This window comes from Pelodiscus sinensis, chromosome 2 (assembly GCF_052426305.1).
Source record: "Pelodiscus sinensis isolate ZL-2025 chromosome 2, ASM5242630v1, whole genome shotgun sequence".
In the NCBI taxonomy this organism is placed as follows: domain Eukaryota; kingdom Metazoa; phylum Chordata; order Testudines; family Trionychidae; genus Pelodiscus; species Pelodiscus sinensis.
Window position 1 is genome coordinate 184,861,697 of NC_143053.1, and position 14,020 is coordinate 184,875,716.

The 14,020-nt window shown below is 47.0% G+C and overlaps 1 protein-coding gene across 2 annotated transcripts in view; it reads left to right on the top strand.

Moving 5' to 3' along the window:
- GASK1A (golgi associated kinase 1A) overlaps positions 1-14,020 on the top strand; it is a 69,973-nt gene that overhangs the window by 34,183 nt on the left and 21,770 nt on the right. For both annotated transcript variants that reach the window (XM_006125572.5, XM_006125571.5), the window contains exon 2: positions 3,140-4,642. In XM_006125572.5, the coding sequence (XP_006125634.3) occupies positions 3,140-4,642 (1,503 nt within the window). The remainder of the gene's footprint in view (positions 1-3,139; positions 4,643-14,020) is intronic.

Consider the following 14,020-nt stretch of genomic DNA (forward strand, 5'->3'; position numbering starts at 1 on the left):
GGTTGGTGACCACTGGTTTAGAGACAGACCACAAGAATGATGAAAGGATTAGAAACATGCCTTGAAGAGAGAGACTCCAGGGGCTGTCCCCTTAGCCTAGAGAGAAGGTGAAGGGATGACTTGATCGCAGTCTCTAAGGGTACGTCTACACTACAGCGCTAATTCAAACTAACTTAGTTCGAATTAGTTAATTCGAACTAAGCTAATTCGAACTAACGCGTCTAGAACTAAAAACTAGTTCGAATTAGCGTTTTGCTAATTCAAACTAGCATGTCCACATTAAGTGGACCCTGAACCAGGCTTAAGGATGGCAGGGCATCAGAGGAGGACTTAGAGCATGGAGATGCTGTCTCAGGCTAGCCGAGGGCTGCCTTAAAGGGTCCCGACCCCGGACAGACAGTTCTCAGGGGTGCCCTGCTTGCAAACTAGTCCTGGCTTGGAGTGCCCGGAGTGCCCACACTGGGCACATCACAGCACTCGGCCATCAGCCCGGCTGCACTTGCCGCAGGCTGCCATCTGGGGAGAGGGGGCAATTGGGGGGCTGCAGGAGAACTTCCACCCCCAGAAGCCCGCAGAGCCAGCCCAGTCCTCCCCATCGGGGTCTCGTGCCCCATTCCTCCCTCATCTCCTTCCACCTACCCTTCCCTAGCCCCTTTTCTTGATGTACAAAATAAAGGACAATTGTGTTCCAAAATGGAATCTGTCTTTATTGAACAAAACTGGGGGAGACTGGGAAAAGGAGGTGGGAGAGGGGAAGAGAGAGGGTGGGAGAGGGGAGGGCAACTAAAATGATCGGGGGTTGGGAACAGGTCCCATATGAAGAGAGGCTAAAGAGACTGGGACTTTTTAGCTTAGAAAAGAGGAGACGGAGGGGGGACAGGATAGAGGTCTCTAAAAGCAGGAGTTGGGTGGAGATGGTGCATACAGAAAAGTTCTTCATTAGTTCCCATAAAGAAGGACTAGAGGACACCAAAGGAAAGGAATGGGTAGCAGGCTTCAAACTAGTAACAGAAAGTTGTTCTTCACAAAGCAAAGAGTCAACCTGTGGAACTCCTTGCTGCAGGAGGCTGTGAAGGCTAGAACTAGAACAGAGTTTAAAGGGACGTGAGATCAAGTCATGGAGGTTGTGTCCATGGAGTACTATTAGCCAGGGGGTAGGAGTGTTGTCCCTGGCCAAGGTTTGTGGAAGGCTGGAGAGGGATGGCATGAGACAAATGGCTTGGTCACTGTCTTCGGTCCATCCCCTCCAGGGTCCCTAGGGTTGGCCTCTGTCGGCAGACAGGCTACTGGGCTAGATGGACCTTTGGTCTGACCCAGGATGGCCATTGTAAGCTCAGGGCTCAGGGTCGGGGGTCTCAGTGGACCCCCTTGATTTTCATGCACACCTGCTCCTGGGTGGCCAGGCTGGAAGCTCTCCTGACCTAGACGGCCACTTTCCTGTGCCTAGTGCGGAGATCGTGGACGAGGTCCACGATGTCCGCACTAGCCCAGGTGGGTGCCCGCCTCTTGCAGTCCCGGGCAAGCTCCCGGGAGCCGCCAGCCTGGTCCCGGGAAGAGGGGAAGGCCTGGGGGGCATCGGGTGGGTGGCTCGAGCCGTGCCAGGTGCAGGGTCTGCTGGCTGGGTGCTGGCAGGCTTGCACCTGGCACGGGCACCGTAGCCAGCCCGTGCCCCTTTAAGGGGTCCGGGGCCGGGAGGGGGGCATACGAGTTTCCGTGGTGTTGGCCAGAGTGGCCACCAGGGAAACCTGGGGAAGGCTAGCCTCCCGCTAGTTCGAATTAAGGGGCTACACACCCCTTAATTCGAACTAGCTAGTTCGAACTAGGCTTAATCCTCGTAAAATGAGGTTTTCCTAGTTCGAACTAAGCGCTCCGCTAGTTCAAATTAAGTTCGAACTAACAGAGCGCTAGTGTAGCACCTATGAAAGTTAGTTCGAACTAACGTCTGTTAGTTCGAACTAACTCTGTAGTGTAGACATACCCTAGGTATCTACATGAAGAACAAGTATTGAATAATAGACTCCTCAGTCTAGCAGAGAAGAGTACAACTTCCAGTGGCTGGAAGCTGAAGCTAGACAAATTCAGACTGGAAATAAGGCATTCAGATTTTAACAGTGAGTAATTAACCATCGGAACAAGTTACAAAGGGTCATCCTCCACCTTCGACAATTTACACATCACAATTTTGGTGTTTTCCAAAAAGATCTGTTCTAGGAATTATTTTGGGGCAGTTCCATGGTGTGCCTTACACAGGAGGTCAAACCAGATGATCACACTGGTCCCTTCTGGCCTTGGAATGTATGAATCTATACAAAATGAGAAAGAGACAGAGGCAAGGCAGAGACATAGAGGGATATGGCAAATATAAGTCAAAGTCCTGCAATAGTTGGCATTACGTTATGCACTGGAAATCTATGTCTTTCCAGATGTTCCTTTAAGCTCTCTTGCTGTCCCCCAATAATAAGATATTATCAGAGTGCTGGTGAAGCAGTGAAGCATGTTTTACAATGGCCAGGATGATGCATAATTGTCTTTTTAATTAAAAACCCTGACTTTTTCACTTTCTTCCCCTCTTTAGGCCAAATTCAGCCTCGGTGAAGCCTCTGGAGTTACATCACAGCCCAGCCCTGTTCCCACTGATATCACTGGGGGTTTGCTACTGACATTAGTGGGAGCTGTATAGGAGCCATAGGCTAAGTCCACACTGGTGGCGAAATTTTGATTTGAGATACGCAACTCCAGCTATGAGAATAGTGTTTTTGGAGTCAACATACCTTAAACCGAATTTCTGGGTTGGCCCCACAGTGGGAGGTCGATGGGAGAAACTTTCCCATCAACTTCCCTTACTCCTCGCAACTCCAAGGAGTACCAGGGTCGATGGGTGCATCCTCAGTGTTCGATTTAGCGGGTCTTTACTAGACCTGCTAAATTGAACCTGGAAGATCGACCTACAGAGCACCGATCTTCCTGGAAGTACAGATGCTACTTGTGTGAGAGCTAATACAATATGATTTATGGATACCATTTGCATTGATCAACCAAACTCCCTGTAGGCCAATACATTTCATGAAGACAGGTTCTGTCCTAGCTCTAGCTTTCCCCCATGATGTAGTCAATAAGGTTGTTCTTTCTGCCTCCACAGGCTCAGAGATCACGGAGAAGGGGGAGGCTGAAGAAGCCACCTGTGGCTGGATTCTGCTTCTTGCTTGCTTTCTCTGTGGTGGCATTTACAAGTTTTCCACTGCTGCTTCCAAACAGCTACAGGGAGTCCGATTTACAGTTCTTGGTACTGGCTGAGCCAGATAGGAAAGTCATCCGGCCCAGGCGACTGTGGACACACACCACTACCTCTGTTCCCTGGGGGGCCAGGAGCTTTGACCACAGTGAATGGAAGTCCGCTCCTCCTGGCACCAATAAGGACAGGCAATCCTCACACCATCCCCATGCCACTTGCAAACAAAAGATCAAGCCAAGCAGCCTGCGCCAACAAAACCACACGCTGCTGAAAGCAAAGAGAAAGCAGAAAGGAGAGATTAGGAAACAAAACATTGTTGGGAAAAGCTCTGAAGCCAGCAATAAATTACCGCATGAAAACATTCCTCGCGGGACCAATAGTGAGAAGAAAAGGGAGCTTAATACTCATTTTTCACTAAAGAATATGGGGAACAATAGTCATTTCTATAAACTGACAGTGAAGAAGGCAGATATGAAACCACAAATGGCGGCAGCCCCTTTCTTTTCTTCTTCCCTCAGCAATAAAAGGGGTTTGCAGGATGGAAAGCGGGAGTTTGTTTTACTTCTTAAGAACTCTTTTGCAAGCCAGCCAGCTGTGGCGCAGGACCAATGCAAACCAGATGTGCAAGCAGCTGGCACTGAGCTGCAGCATTCAGATTTGATTAAAGCCTTTATCTCAGAAGCAGATATCAGGCTGCCCTTCAAAAGTGCAGCAAGCACTCAGAGACAGACAGGCAGTTACTCCCAGGAGCCTGGAGAGCCAGGAGCTCATTTCGGGGTGGATGTGGCTAAGCAGTTACAGACATCGGAATGGTGTATGAAGACTCGAGCAGATGCCCTTTCTGCCAAATGGGAGGGAAGCCTGAGGTTTGGGGAGAGGATCCCACCTTGGTTTACGGCAGACGACGTGCAGAAGATGAAATGGCTGGCAAATGGCAAAGTGGTGACCAAAACTAGAATTCCTGCCCATGGACAAATACTCAGAGTCAGCCTTTCGGCCAGCCAAGACATTTCCCCATCTGACCTTAAACAAGACTGTTCGGATGGGCTCTGTGGGTTAATAAAGCGGCCCAGTGACCTCTATGAGGTGCTAGCTTTCCACTTGGACAGAGTGCTGGGGCTGAATAGGAGTCCGCCTGCAGTGGCCCGCAAATTCAACAGTCCCCTGCTGCCCTATAAATATACCAACGGTGCAGCGAGGCCCATCGTATGGTGGGTGCCAGATATCCAGCACCTCGATGACCCCAACAATGACCAGAACTCTTTTGCACTTGGTTGGCTACAGTATCAGTCTCTGCTGCGGCAGCGGTGTGGCATGGCGGACTCCACAGCAGCTCTCGGAATAGCTCCGTGTTTGAGTGTCCAGCACACGGAATGGGCCAAATTGGCGCTCTTTGATTTTCTCCTACAGGTATGCTTGCTATTGGAACATGGGATTGGTATGCTCTTGGCTCTTGGCTCTGCAGACCAGGGAGACGCTGAGCAAAGCTGCGGAGGACCCGGGCCAGATTGCGGCGCTGATCTGGAAGCGCCGCGGTCCGGCCCGGGTCCTCCGCCGCTTTGCTCCGCGCCTCCCTGGTCTGCTGGGGAGGGGACGCAGCTAGTGCCCCCCCCAGCAGACCAGGGAGACGTGGAGCAAAGCCCGGGGCCTGTGGTAGAGAAGGTGGGGCGCTGCCGGTTGGTCCCGCAGCACCGGTCCTTGGCGCTACTGGACCAACCCGGCAGCAGGAGTCCTGATTCAGCCGCTGCTGATCAGTTTCAGCAGCGGCTGAATCAGGACGCCTGGGGCAGAGCAGCTGGGGTGCTGCTGGGTTGGTCCAGTAGCGCCGAGGAGCGGCCACGCTACTGGACCAACCCAGCAGCACCCGAGCTGCTCTGCCCCAGGCGTCCCCAAGTTAGCCGCTGCTGAAACTGACCAGCGGCTGACTACAGGAAGCCCGAGGCAGAGTTGCTCTGCCCCGGGCTTCCTGGAATCAGCTGCTGATCAGTTTCAGCAGCAGCTGACTTGGGGATGCCTGGGGTTCTTAAGTTGAGTCTGTATGTAAGTCAGAACTGGTGTCCAGATTCAGCTGCTGTTGAAACTGATCAGTTTCAGCAGCGGCTGAATCTGGATGCCAGTTCCGACTTACATACAGATTCAACTTAAGAACAAACCTACAGTCCCTATCTTGTACATAACCCAGGGACTGCCTGTACACTGCCTATCACCTCCCCTCCTGCCATGGCTGTTGGGAGAGGCATATCTGCACGGTCTTCCCTCCACACAGGGAAACACTCTTCTGCGGCTGGGAGGAGACACTGCCCCTGCCTGGCACTGGATGACTGAAAGTTGTGGCAGGATATGCCTCTCCTAACAGCCGTGGTGAGAGCAACGTACCCCAGCCCCCAGAGCCACTGCGGCCCGACAGCCAGAGGTCAGTGACCCAGCAGTGGGCTACAGCCCAGCGGTTGGGAACCAGCATGCTAAACAATCTGTTTCACCTTGTATTAGCAGTAATACTCTTAGACAAGGTCTACACTTCAAGGACAGATCGATCTAATCTAAGCAATTTGAGTTATGTTAGTAGAACTCAGATCGACTAGCTTATATCTGCTTACTGCACAGTACACACTGCAGAGGGTTGACACAAAAAATATCCTGTTGATTCCCCTAATGTTGTCCTGCTGGAGTACTGGAGTTGACAGGAGAGTGATCGGAGGTCACTTTAGTGGGTCTTTACTAGACTTGCTAAATCGACTGCCGGTTGATCAGTCGCTCCCCTCATAGTGGAGACAAGCCCTAAGTTAGTTTCCCAGACCCAAAGAAGAACTCTGTGTAGCTCAAAAGCTTTTCTCTCTCACCAACCAAAGATGGCCCAGTAAAAGATGTTACCTTACCCACCTTGTCTCTATAATTATACTTGGCATTTGTAAAAGAATTTCCATGGTCAAAATGCTTTATAAATACTAATTAACCCTCCCAAAGCTTCTGGGCGGCAGACAGGTAGGCATTATTATTCTGATTTTATGAATAGAGAATCTAAGGCACAAAGCCAACTGATGGCTCCAGGACACAGAGTGTATCAGTAAGAGAGGCACAATTAAAACTCAAGAATGCCTGGCTCCAGACCAGTCAACTTAGCTATGCAAAGGTGTGTGTCTCCATCCAAGTGCTTCCTCAGACACCCTGCCAAATAGAACCCAACTGGGAGAGTGAAGGTAAACGGGAGGCTGAAGAGGAAGCAGAATTTAGTTCCAGATTGTTTGGTTTCCAAACTCAAACTACCATCAGAAATGAAAACTCACTGGTTTTGTTTGTTTTCAAAGTCCACTCCAAGAGAGGCATGGGCTTTTTTCCCCATGCAGCTGCGTGATTAAAATGAATCACGGACAAATGTGCAAAAGTTAACGCCTTTTAAAAAAATATTCCTTCTCGTATTCATCCTAATTAGATCGTGACACTTGATTTTGTACTCTGTGTTAATGTAGGTTTATGAGGTCATAACCATGTGCTGATCACTGTGCCACTACTCCATGGCTTTGACTCATTATGATTCAGGTTAATGGAGTTCACAATGCCATTTGATAATCAGTCTGTGACACACGGCTCAGTCCTGCCATTCTGACTCAGATTATCCTCCCTAGGGACTTAAATGGGCCTACTTACCTGAGGTAAGGTTGCCTGACCAAGCCTTGAAGAGGGGGAAGGAAGGGAGTGGCCAGATCTCCTGCTGGGATAAATCAGTGTAGATTCCTTGATGTACAAGATGCTGTGGTGACTTACACCAAAAGCATCACCTCACCATCTGCAAACACTGTTCCCATAAGAAGCCACTCAGTCCCAGAACGTCTGCAGTCTGGACTCCTTCATGTATTCATTTGCTTTTCAGTTTGAGAATTCAAATAAGGTTAGATGCTCATGGCAAACTGAAAAGCATGCCATGAGCATCTAACCTTATTTGAATTCTCAAACTACAGATAAAGAACAGCAAGCCCTGATCATCCATCAGCAGAACTCTGTGCCGGGGATTTCTCACACAGATAATTGATTCAGTCTGAAGCCTGAAACTGATACTAACCCAGGGGAATTCTGCCTTGAGCAGGGATATGCTGGATTGCTGCCTCTTTGACAGGGCAAACTGTTGCTATCATTTGTTTTAATTCTTCAGGTTTCAGTGTGTCTGGGACTTGACACTGGAAAAGGCTGAAACCTGTACACAGTAGCTTTCCATTCTGAACAAACCTTCAGTGTCATCTTTGCTGTACCAAGCGTGGCAAACCTCCTAACCCACCAGACTCAATCTGTTTGCAGAACGAACTACCTTTCAAGTAGAGAATTGTGCAGCCAGCAAGGAGCTTCATCTAGCTTTGCTGGGTCTTTGCCATTCATTTCCTGGCTAGCATTACACCAACCAAGTCAAACAGTGATGCCTGAAGTATTCCAGGCTTCCTCAAAAACGTTGGCATAAGATTATGGGCAGAGGATTAGGTTTCCTAGAAAAAAGGTGTCAAGAACTCTTTGGCTTACCAGTGGGAAAAAGCAGCCGAATAGAAGGATCTTGTAGAAAACTTCAACCTTTAATTACAAAATACACATTTGCCTACTCTGACATTAACCCCACTCTCTCCTGGCATTTACTGTTACGTACAGTAGTGTCCTCGCTCTGTGGGCTTTTGGTCCTCATTAGTCTTTGCTCCTGAAGGGGCTGACTTCAGTGGGAGTTGGGGACATCTCTCCTGTTTAGTCATCAGAGAAGCTTGATTAATTCTGGATCTTTCAGTGCACATTTTATAAGGCAATTACCAGCTATTGGAAAAAGAGAAAATTGCTTATTAAAGCATATTGGCGGAAGTTAGTGAGCATGTGCAATACATGACATTCATGGTGGTTAGGAAATGTTTTAAATAATCTCCCACTATTTAAAGAGCTAAATGTCTGTGTCTCTTTAATTTTTTTCCTTACATGTGCAAAGTAAATTTTGTTATGTGTGCACGGAGGCATTAGAAACACATGCTGGTGACTGTGGGCACTCTGCTAATCAGCTGGGCAGCACCTGAATCTCTCCTGGCTGGTCACCCAAGCACACAGCTTACAGTGAGCACTCAGCTCTACCATAGTCACGGCCCATTTCGGTCAATTTCATAGTCATAGGATTTAAAAAATAATAAATGTCATATTTAACACTGAAATTCCCCAATGCTGTAATTGTAGATGTCCTGACCCAAAAAGGAGTTGCAGGATGGAAGGGAACTCACAAGATTACTGTGGCAAGGTTGCAGAACTGCTACCCTTACTTCTGCACTGCTGCTGGCAGCGGTGCTGCCTTCAAAACTGGGCAGTTGGAGAGCAGCGGCTGCTGGCTGAGACCTCAGTTCTGAAGGCAGAGCCGCTGCCAGCAGCAGCACAGAAGTAAGGGTGGTAGTACCATACCATGCACCCTTATTTGTGCACTGCTGCCTTCAGAACGGAGTGTCCAAGGAGTGGTGGCTGCTGACTGAGGACCCAGCAGTGCAGGCAGGAGTGCAGAAGCCAGGAAGTGCTATTACCACCCTTACATCTGTGCTGCTCCTGGCGGGGCACTGCCTTCGGAGCTGGACACCTGGCTAATAGCCACTACTCTCCAGATGCCTAGTTGTGAAAGTTGCACAAAAGTAAAGGTGATGATATTACAACCCTCCTGAGACAGCTCACTTTTGGATCAGGACCCACAATTTGGGAAAAGCTGGTCTCCCCCATTAATTCCCTGTAGTATAAGATAAAAGCACAGAAAATGCCAGATTTCATAAGGGGAGACCAGATTTCATGGTCCATGATACATTTTTCATGGCTGTGAATTCACTAGGACCCTTGTCATACGTTGTCAAAACTCATTCCCTCCGTATGACTGATCTAGTGTCTGGGCAAGGAGTTGGAGGTTCACCCAGGTTCTGGAGGACCAGTGTCCACAATGCAAAAATCCTTGCCCCATATAACAGGCACAGTTGTTGTTAGCTTCAGGAGTGAGACAGTTGATGGAATGCGTAGGGAGGGAGAATTGTAACTTTCATCTAGCGGATGTCCAAATATAGATCAAAGTGTAGATATATCGCAGTGGGAGGAAGTGTGTACTGCAGCTGCCCATGCTGTCTCAGCTGTGTCACTAAATAGCAGACTGCAGAGCTGTCAATTTGGGACCCGTCATTAGGACTAAAAGAAGAAGAAAAATATGTGTTATGCCACAGGGAGTCTTGACTGTTGTCACTCGCACTGAGGTATTGCGCACAGCAAGAAGCATCCCGTCCCCCACCCCTTGGGCTCCCCTCTGGAATCCAACAAAACCAAAGCAGTGATGGAGTTACAAATACCTCAACGTAAAGTCTTTCCATTCTCATTCAAAGAAGAGAGAAGGGGGCCTGACCCTCGGCTGCCCTGCAACTTGTGTTGTAACTTACACTAGTGGGGCTCTTTACCATTCAGATTTGACAGCATTTTGCATTCACTTTGTAGAAGTGGAAATAACTAGCAGAGATGCAGAGTAACAGGGAATCTGGCTCAAGGCCATTTATGTTTCAGACCTGCCATTAAGCCATATTACTCAAAGGGGAACTGCCTATTCTTGTTTTTGTGCTGTATAAAGAATGCTATAAAGACAGAGGTGTTCAAAGGTTTTAGCTCCTGCTTAGCTTGTATCCTCTTGGTTCTCCTGATGTCACCACTTCACTAGTCCTTATAGGGCCTCTAAGCCTAGACAGGACTTGATTTTTTTCTAATGTGACCTTCCCTCCCACCCCTCCAACCAAATAGAATCCAAGCTGCTTTTCAAACACCAAAAGCCCTTCTGATCTGTCTGTAAGTATCAGAGAGAAGCACAGAAAGGCTTTTTTTTTTTGGTCATTTACAAGGCACATGTAAATAAAAAATGTCTTCACTTTTGTGCTCATGAAATGCCATCACTGTTTGCATAGCTGTTAATCTTCAGTAAACATGTGTTTAATAATCAATCAGTGTGTGTGGAGGGGAGAGACAGCTGTTTTATCACTTCTCAATGTTCTGTGCAGTTTGGAAGCTCAGTGTAAAAGCTGTGCCTGAACAAAATGTGTGCATGCAAAGCCTTTTGGACTTGAAGGGGAACATGGATACCCAGGCAAGTTTCAGACACATCTAACCTGATCCTTATTCTAGTTTTATCCTGATGTAACTTCACTGATTTGGGTGGAGTTACTCCTGATTCACACTGTGTGAGGTCATGCTTATTTAAAAGAATCTTAAGTCAGTCTCAAATTATCCCGACTTTTTTGTTCCTGGGTGTTATTTTGTTGCTGAAAATCAGCTTTTTCTCTAACCAGGATCCTCTTCCCATCATGGAGATTTTCCTTCTCTTCTGTGTGTGGATTAAGGGTGCTTAATCTTCCATCTGGAACATCACAACCTGCTGCTGTGGGGGATTATCACATTGTCTCTGAACAGAGAATTGTGAGTTATTAGGGGCAATTGAGAGGAAGTAGATAGAGTTTATATGGGAGATGGAATCTTGTTTATGCACCTCAGAGCTATTACTTAGCTCTTTAGGGATCAGCATTAAGGGGGAAAACATCTGAAAAGTTTTTTTTTTAATCTCTACTAAAATATGTGTTCCTGTTCCTTTTTATTTTGTTATTTATTGACAGATCTTAGCCATTGATCTTTATAACCTCAAAGTATGGCTGGCAGAAGGGGCCAATCTTGATTAGATTTAACAAATCCAGTCATGACTGGAATATTTTACATTAAAGTCATTAGCATTCATATTATAATTAAGAGGAAGCAAAATAAGCATTTAAGGAATGGAAATGGAAATTCTGTGACCAGCTCTTTTATGTTTACCTCTGACTTTAGAGCTTACTAATAAACACATCTCAGTATGGGTTAGTGGTGTTATGGGGTAAAATCCTGGCCCTATTGAAAACAGTGCAAAATTCCCTTCACTTCAATGGAACGAGGACTTCACCTGTGGTATTTTTACTTCAAAACTGTATTATAGTCACATCCTCAGCTGGTGTAAATCAGCATAGAATCAGTGGAGCTACATTGATTTACATCATCTGTCTCTAGCAGTGGTTCTCAAAGGCTATGTCTAGACTGCACGCCTTTTTCGACAGAGGCTTTGTCAACAGATACTGTCGACAAAGCCTGTGTCAAAAAAGAGCGTCTGGACTGCAATCAGTACTGTCGAAAAAGCAAGCCACTTTTTCGAAAGAGAGTCTAGATGCTCTCTTGAAAAAGCAGTTTCCATGCAATAGCGCCTTTTTTTGAAAGAGCACTTTTGACAAAAGGCGTTATTCCTCGTAAAATGAGGTTTACCGCTGTCGACAAAACTGCTGCATTCTGTTGACTTACTGTCGACCGAACGCGGCGGTAGTGGAGACGCAGGTATAGTTTTGTTGATAAAAGCCAACTTTTGTCAACAAAACCCCGTAGTCTAGACACACCCAAAGTGTGGTCCGCAGCCCACTAGTGGTCCCAGATAGACTTGCAGGTGGGCCATAGGCTCAGGGCTTGTCTCCAGCTATAGTTCATTGCTGGGGAGAGGAGGCATGAACCTTGTGGGCTAGATTTGGTTCGTGGGGGAAGGAAGCGGCTCCACATGCTGCCGCTCCCCCTCCCCCAACCTGGGAGAATGGCAATGCAGAAAACCTCTTTCCTGGAGGTGTTTCCTGCTGCTCTGATTGGCTGGAATTATGGCTTATGGGAGCAGCATGGGTGGTGCCTGGGAGCAACAGGAGCCATGGAGCCATGTAAGCATCCCCACCCCCTTCATGCCCAGATCCTCCACCCCTTGCCCACTCCTGCACCCTACCTCTCACCAAGACCCCACACCCTTAGCCTGCTGCTTCTGCACCCAACCTTCCAGCCAGACCCAGCCCACTGCTCCTGCACCCTACCCCCCCAGCCTGCTCCTGCACCCAACCTCCTGGCCAGACCCCCACCCCAGCCTGCTCCTGCTCCCATTTTGTCATTTTGGGTGGTTGGCAGGTGATTCCCCCTCTGCCCCCGAAAGGTCTGTGTGGAGTGGAGTGGACCGTGAGACAAAAAGTTTAAGAAGCACTCGTCACTAGGTTCTATGGAGCTATACAATTTTAGCTGAAGGTTTTTCCAAAATGCATTTTCCATTTTCCGCCCTCCTCATTCCAGTACCACCACATCCCATATTCTGGCCATAAGCATGTCCTTTTGTGATGTCAGGCCCTGATAGTGGGTTTTATTGGGCTCCCTCTGTGAAAAAACAGTCCAGCATGGTTCCCTTCTTTGCTCCTTGATTCATAATCCTCCACAACTGCAGAGTAGCAATTTACCTCTGGGCAAGGAGTTTTAGGAAAGCAGCTTTCTTAACGAAGAACACTAGTGTCCCTTTGTGGGTTGATTGCCAGGGCACCATTTGAACAGCTATTGCCTCTCCTCCTGTGTAGAGGTAAGGTGGCTCTCAGATTCAATCACAGTGCAATAATGTGGAGACTACAGTGGGCCACGGGCATACTAGACAGAAACCAGACAGTGACTCAAAAATACCAGGAAGGGGAAGATTCAGGACAAGTTTATTCTCTTTTCCACTTCCTTGCCTCACCACTCAAAATACTTCAAGTGTCTCCCATTGGGAAAATTGGGCCTGACCGTAAAAATTTCATTGGACTTAAGGCAAGGACTTGGCCCTGAATGAAAAATATGATGTCTGGGGAAGATACTTACCTGAGGTATGAAGCAGACCTAATGACATAAACAGACCACAGAGTTTCTCAATAGTTCCAAAGAGATCATCATGGATGGAAAAGTCTTATAAAGCTGAATAGGGATGAAGCTAGCAAGATATTATAAAAATGTAACAATGTCTTCAGAAATGACTGTAAAACCCTATGGGTACATCTACACAGCAACGTTATTTTGAAATAACTCGTGTTATATCAAAATAACTTAGTCTGCGTCTACCCAGCAGGCAGTTATTTTGAAATATTGTTGAAATACTGTCAAGCTTGAGGACCTCATACTCTGACTCCTGTAACCCTCATTGTACAAGGCATAAGGGAAGTTGGAGGAAGAGTGTTCTATTTCGAAATAAGTGCTGTGAAGACGCTCTCAATTTCTAAATAAGCTATTTTGAAATAAACTACGCAATTGACATAGCTCAATTTGCGTAGCTTATTTCGAGGTAAGCCCTGCTGTGTAGAGGCACCCATAGGATTTAATAGCGAATGAAATCCTTTGAATCCTGAACAATTCTGTAGAGTTTTTGAGCAGAGATAAAATTCAGTGGTGAATTCTATAGGATTAGCCAAAATTCCATACAAGGGTTTTCATTCTGTATTACATTCTAGGGGCATCGCCATAAAGAATAGAGTGCTTCTATTATTTGTAGCCTCTCTAACATATAGTTGTTTCATAGTAGTTCCCAAAGGCTTGCTACATTGATCAAAATCCTTTATAAACACTGCACAGAGACTACACTTATTTTCATACTGTGGCTCACTAACATGACTCAAACCAAATACATTTGAAATAACGGGCTTCTTACTCCGACTTCTGTAAACCTCATTGTATAAGGAGTAAGGGAAGTCGGAGGAAGAGTACTCTATTTTGAAATAAGTGCTGTGTACACATGCCCAAATTTGAAATAAGTTATTTGGACTTAAGCTATGCAGTTAGCGTAGCTCAAGGTGTGTAGCTTATTTCAAGTTTAGCCCTGCTGTGTAGACATGCCCACTCTGTTTCAATTATCTTCTAGTTTGGCAATGTCTGCAGTGTACATCTCTTAGGTAGTGATTTTTGGCTTTGCGTTAGCTGATCATTTGATTTGGCTCA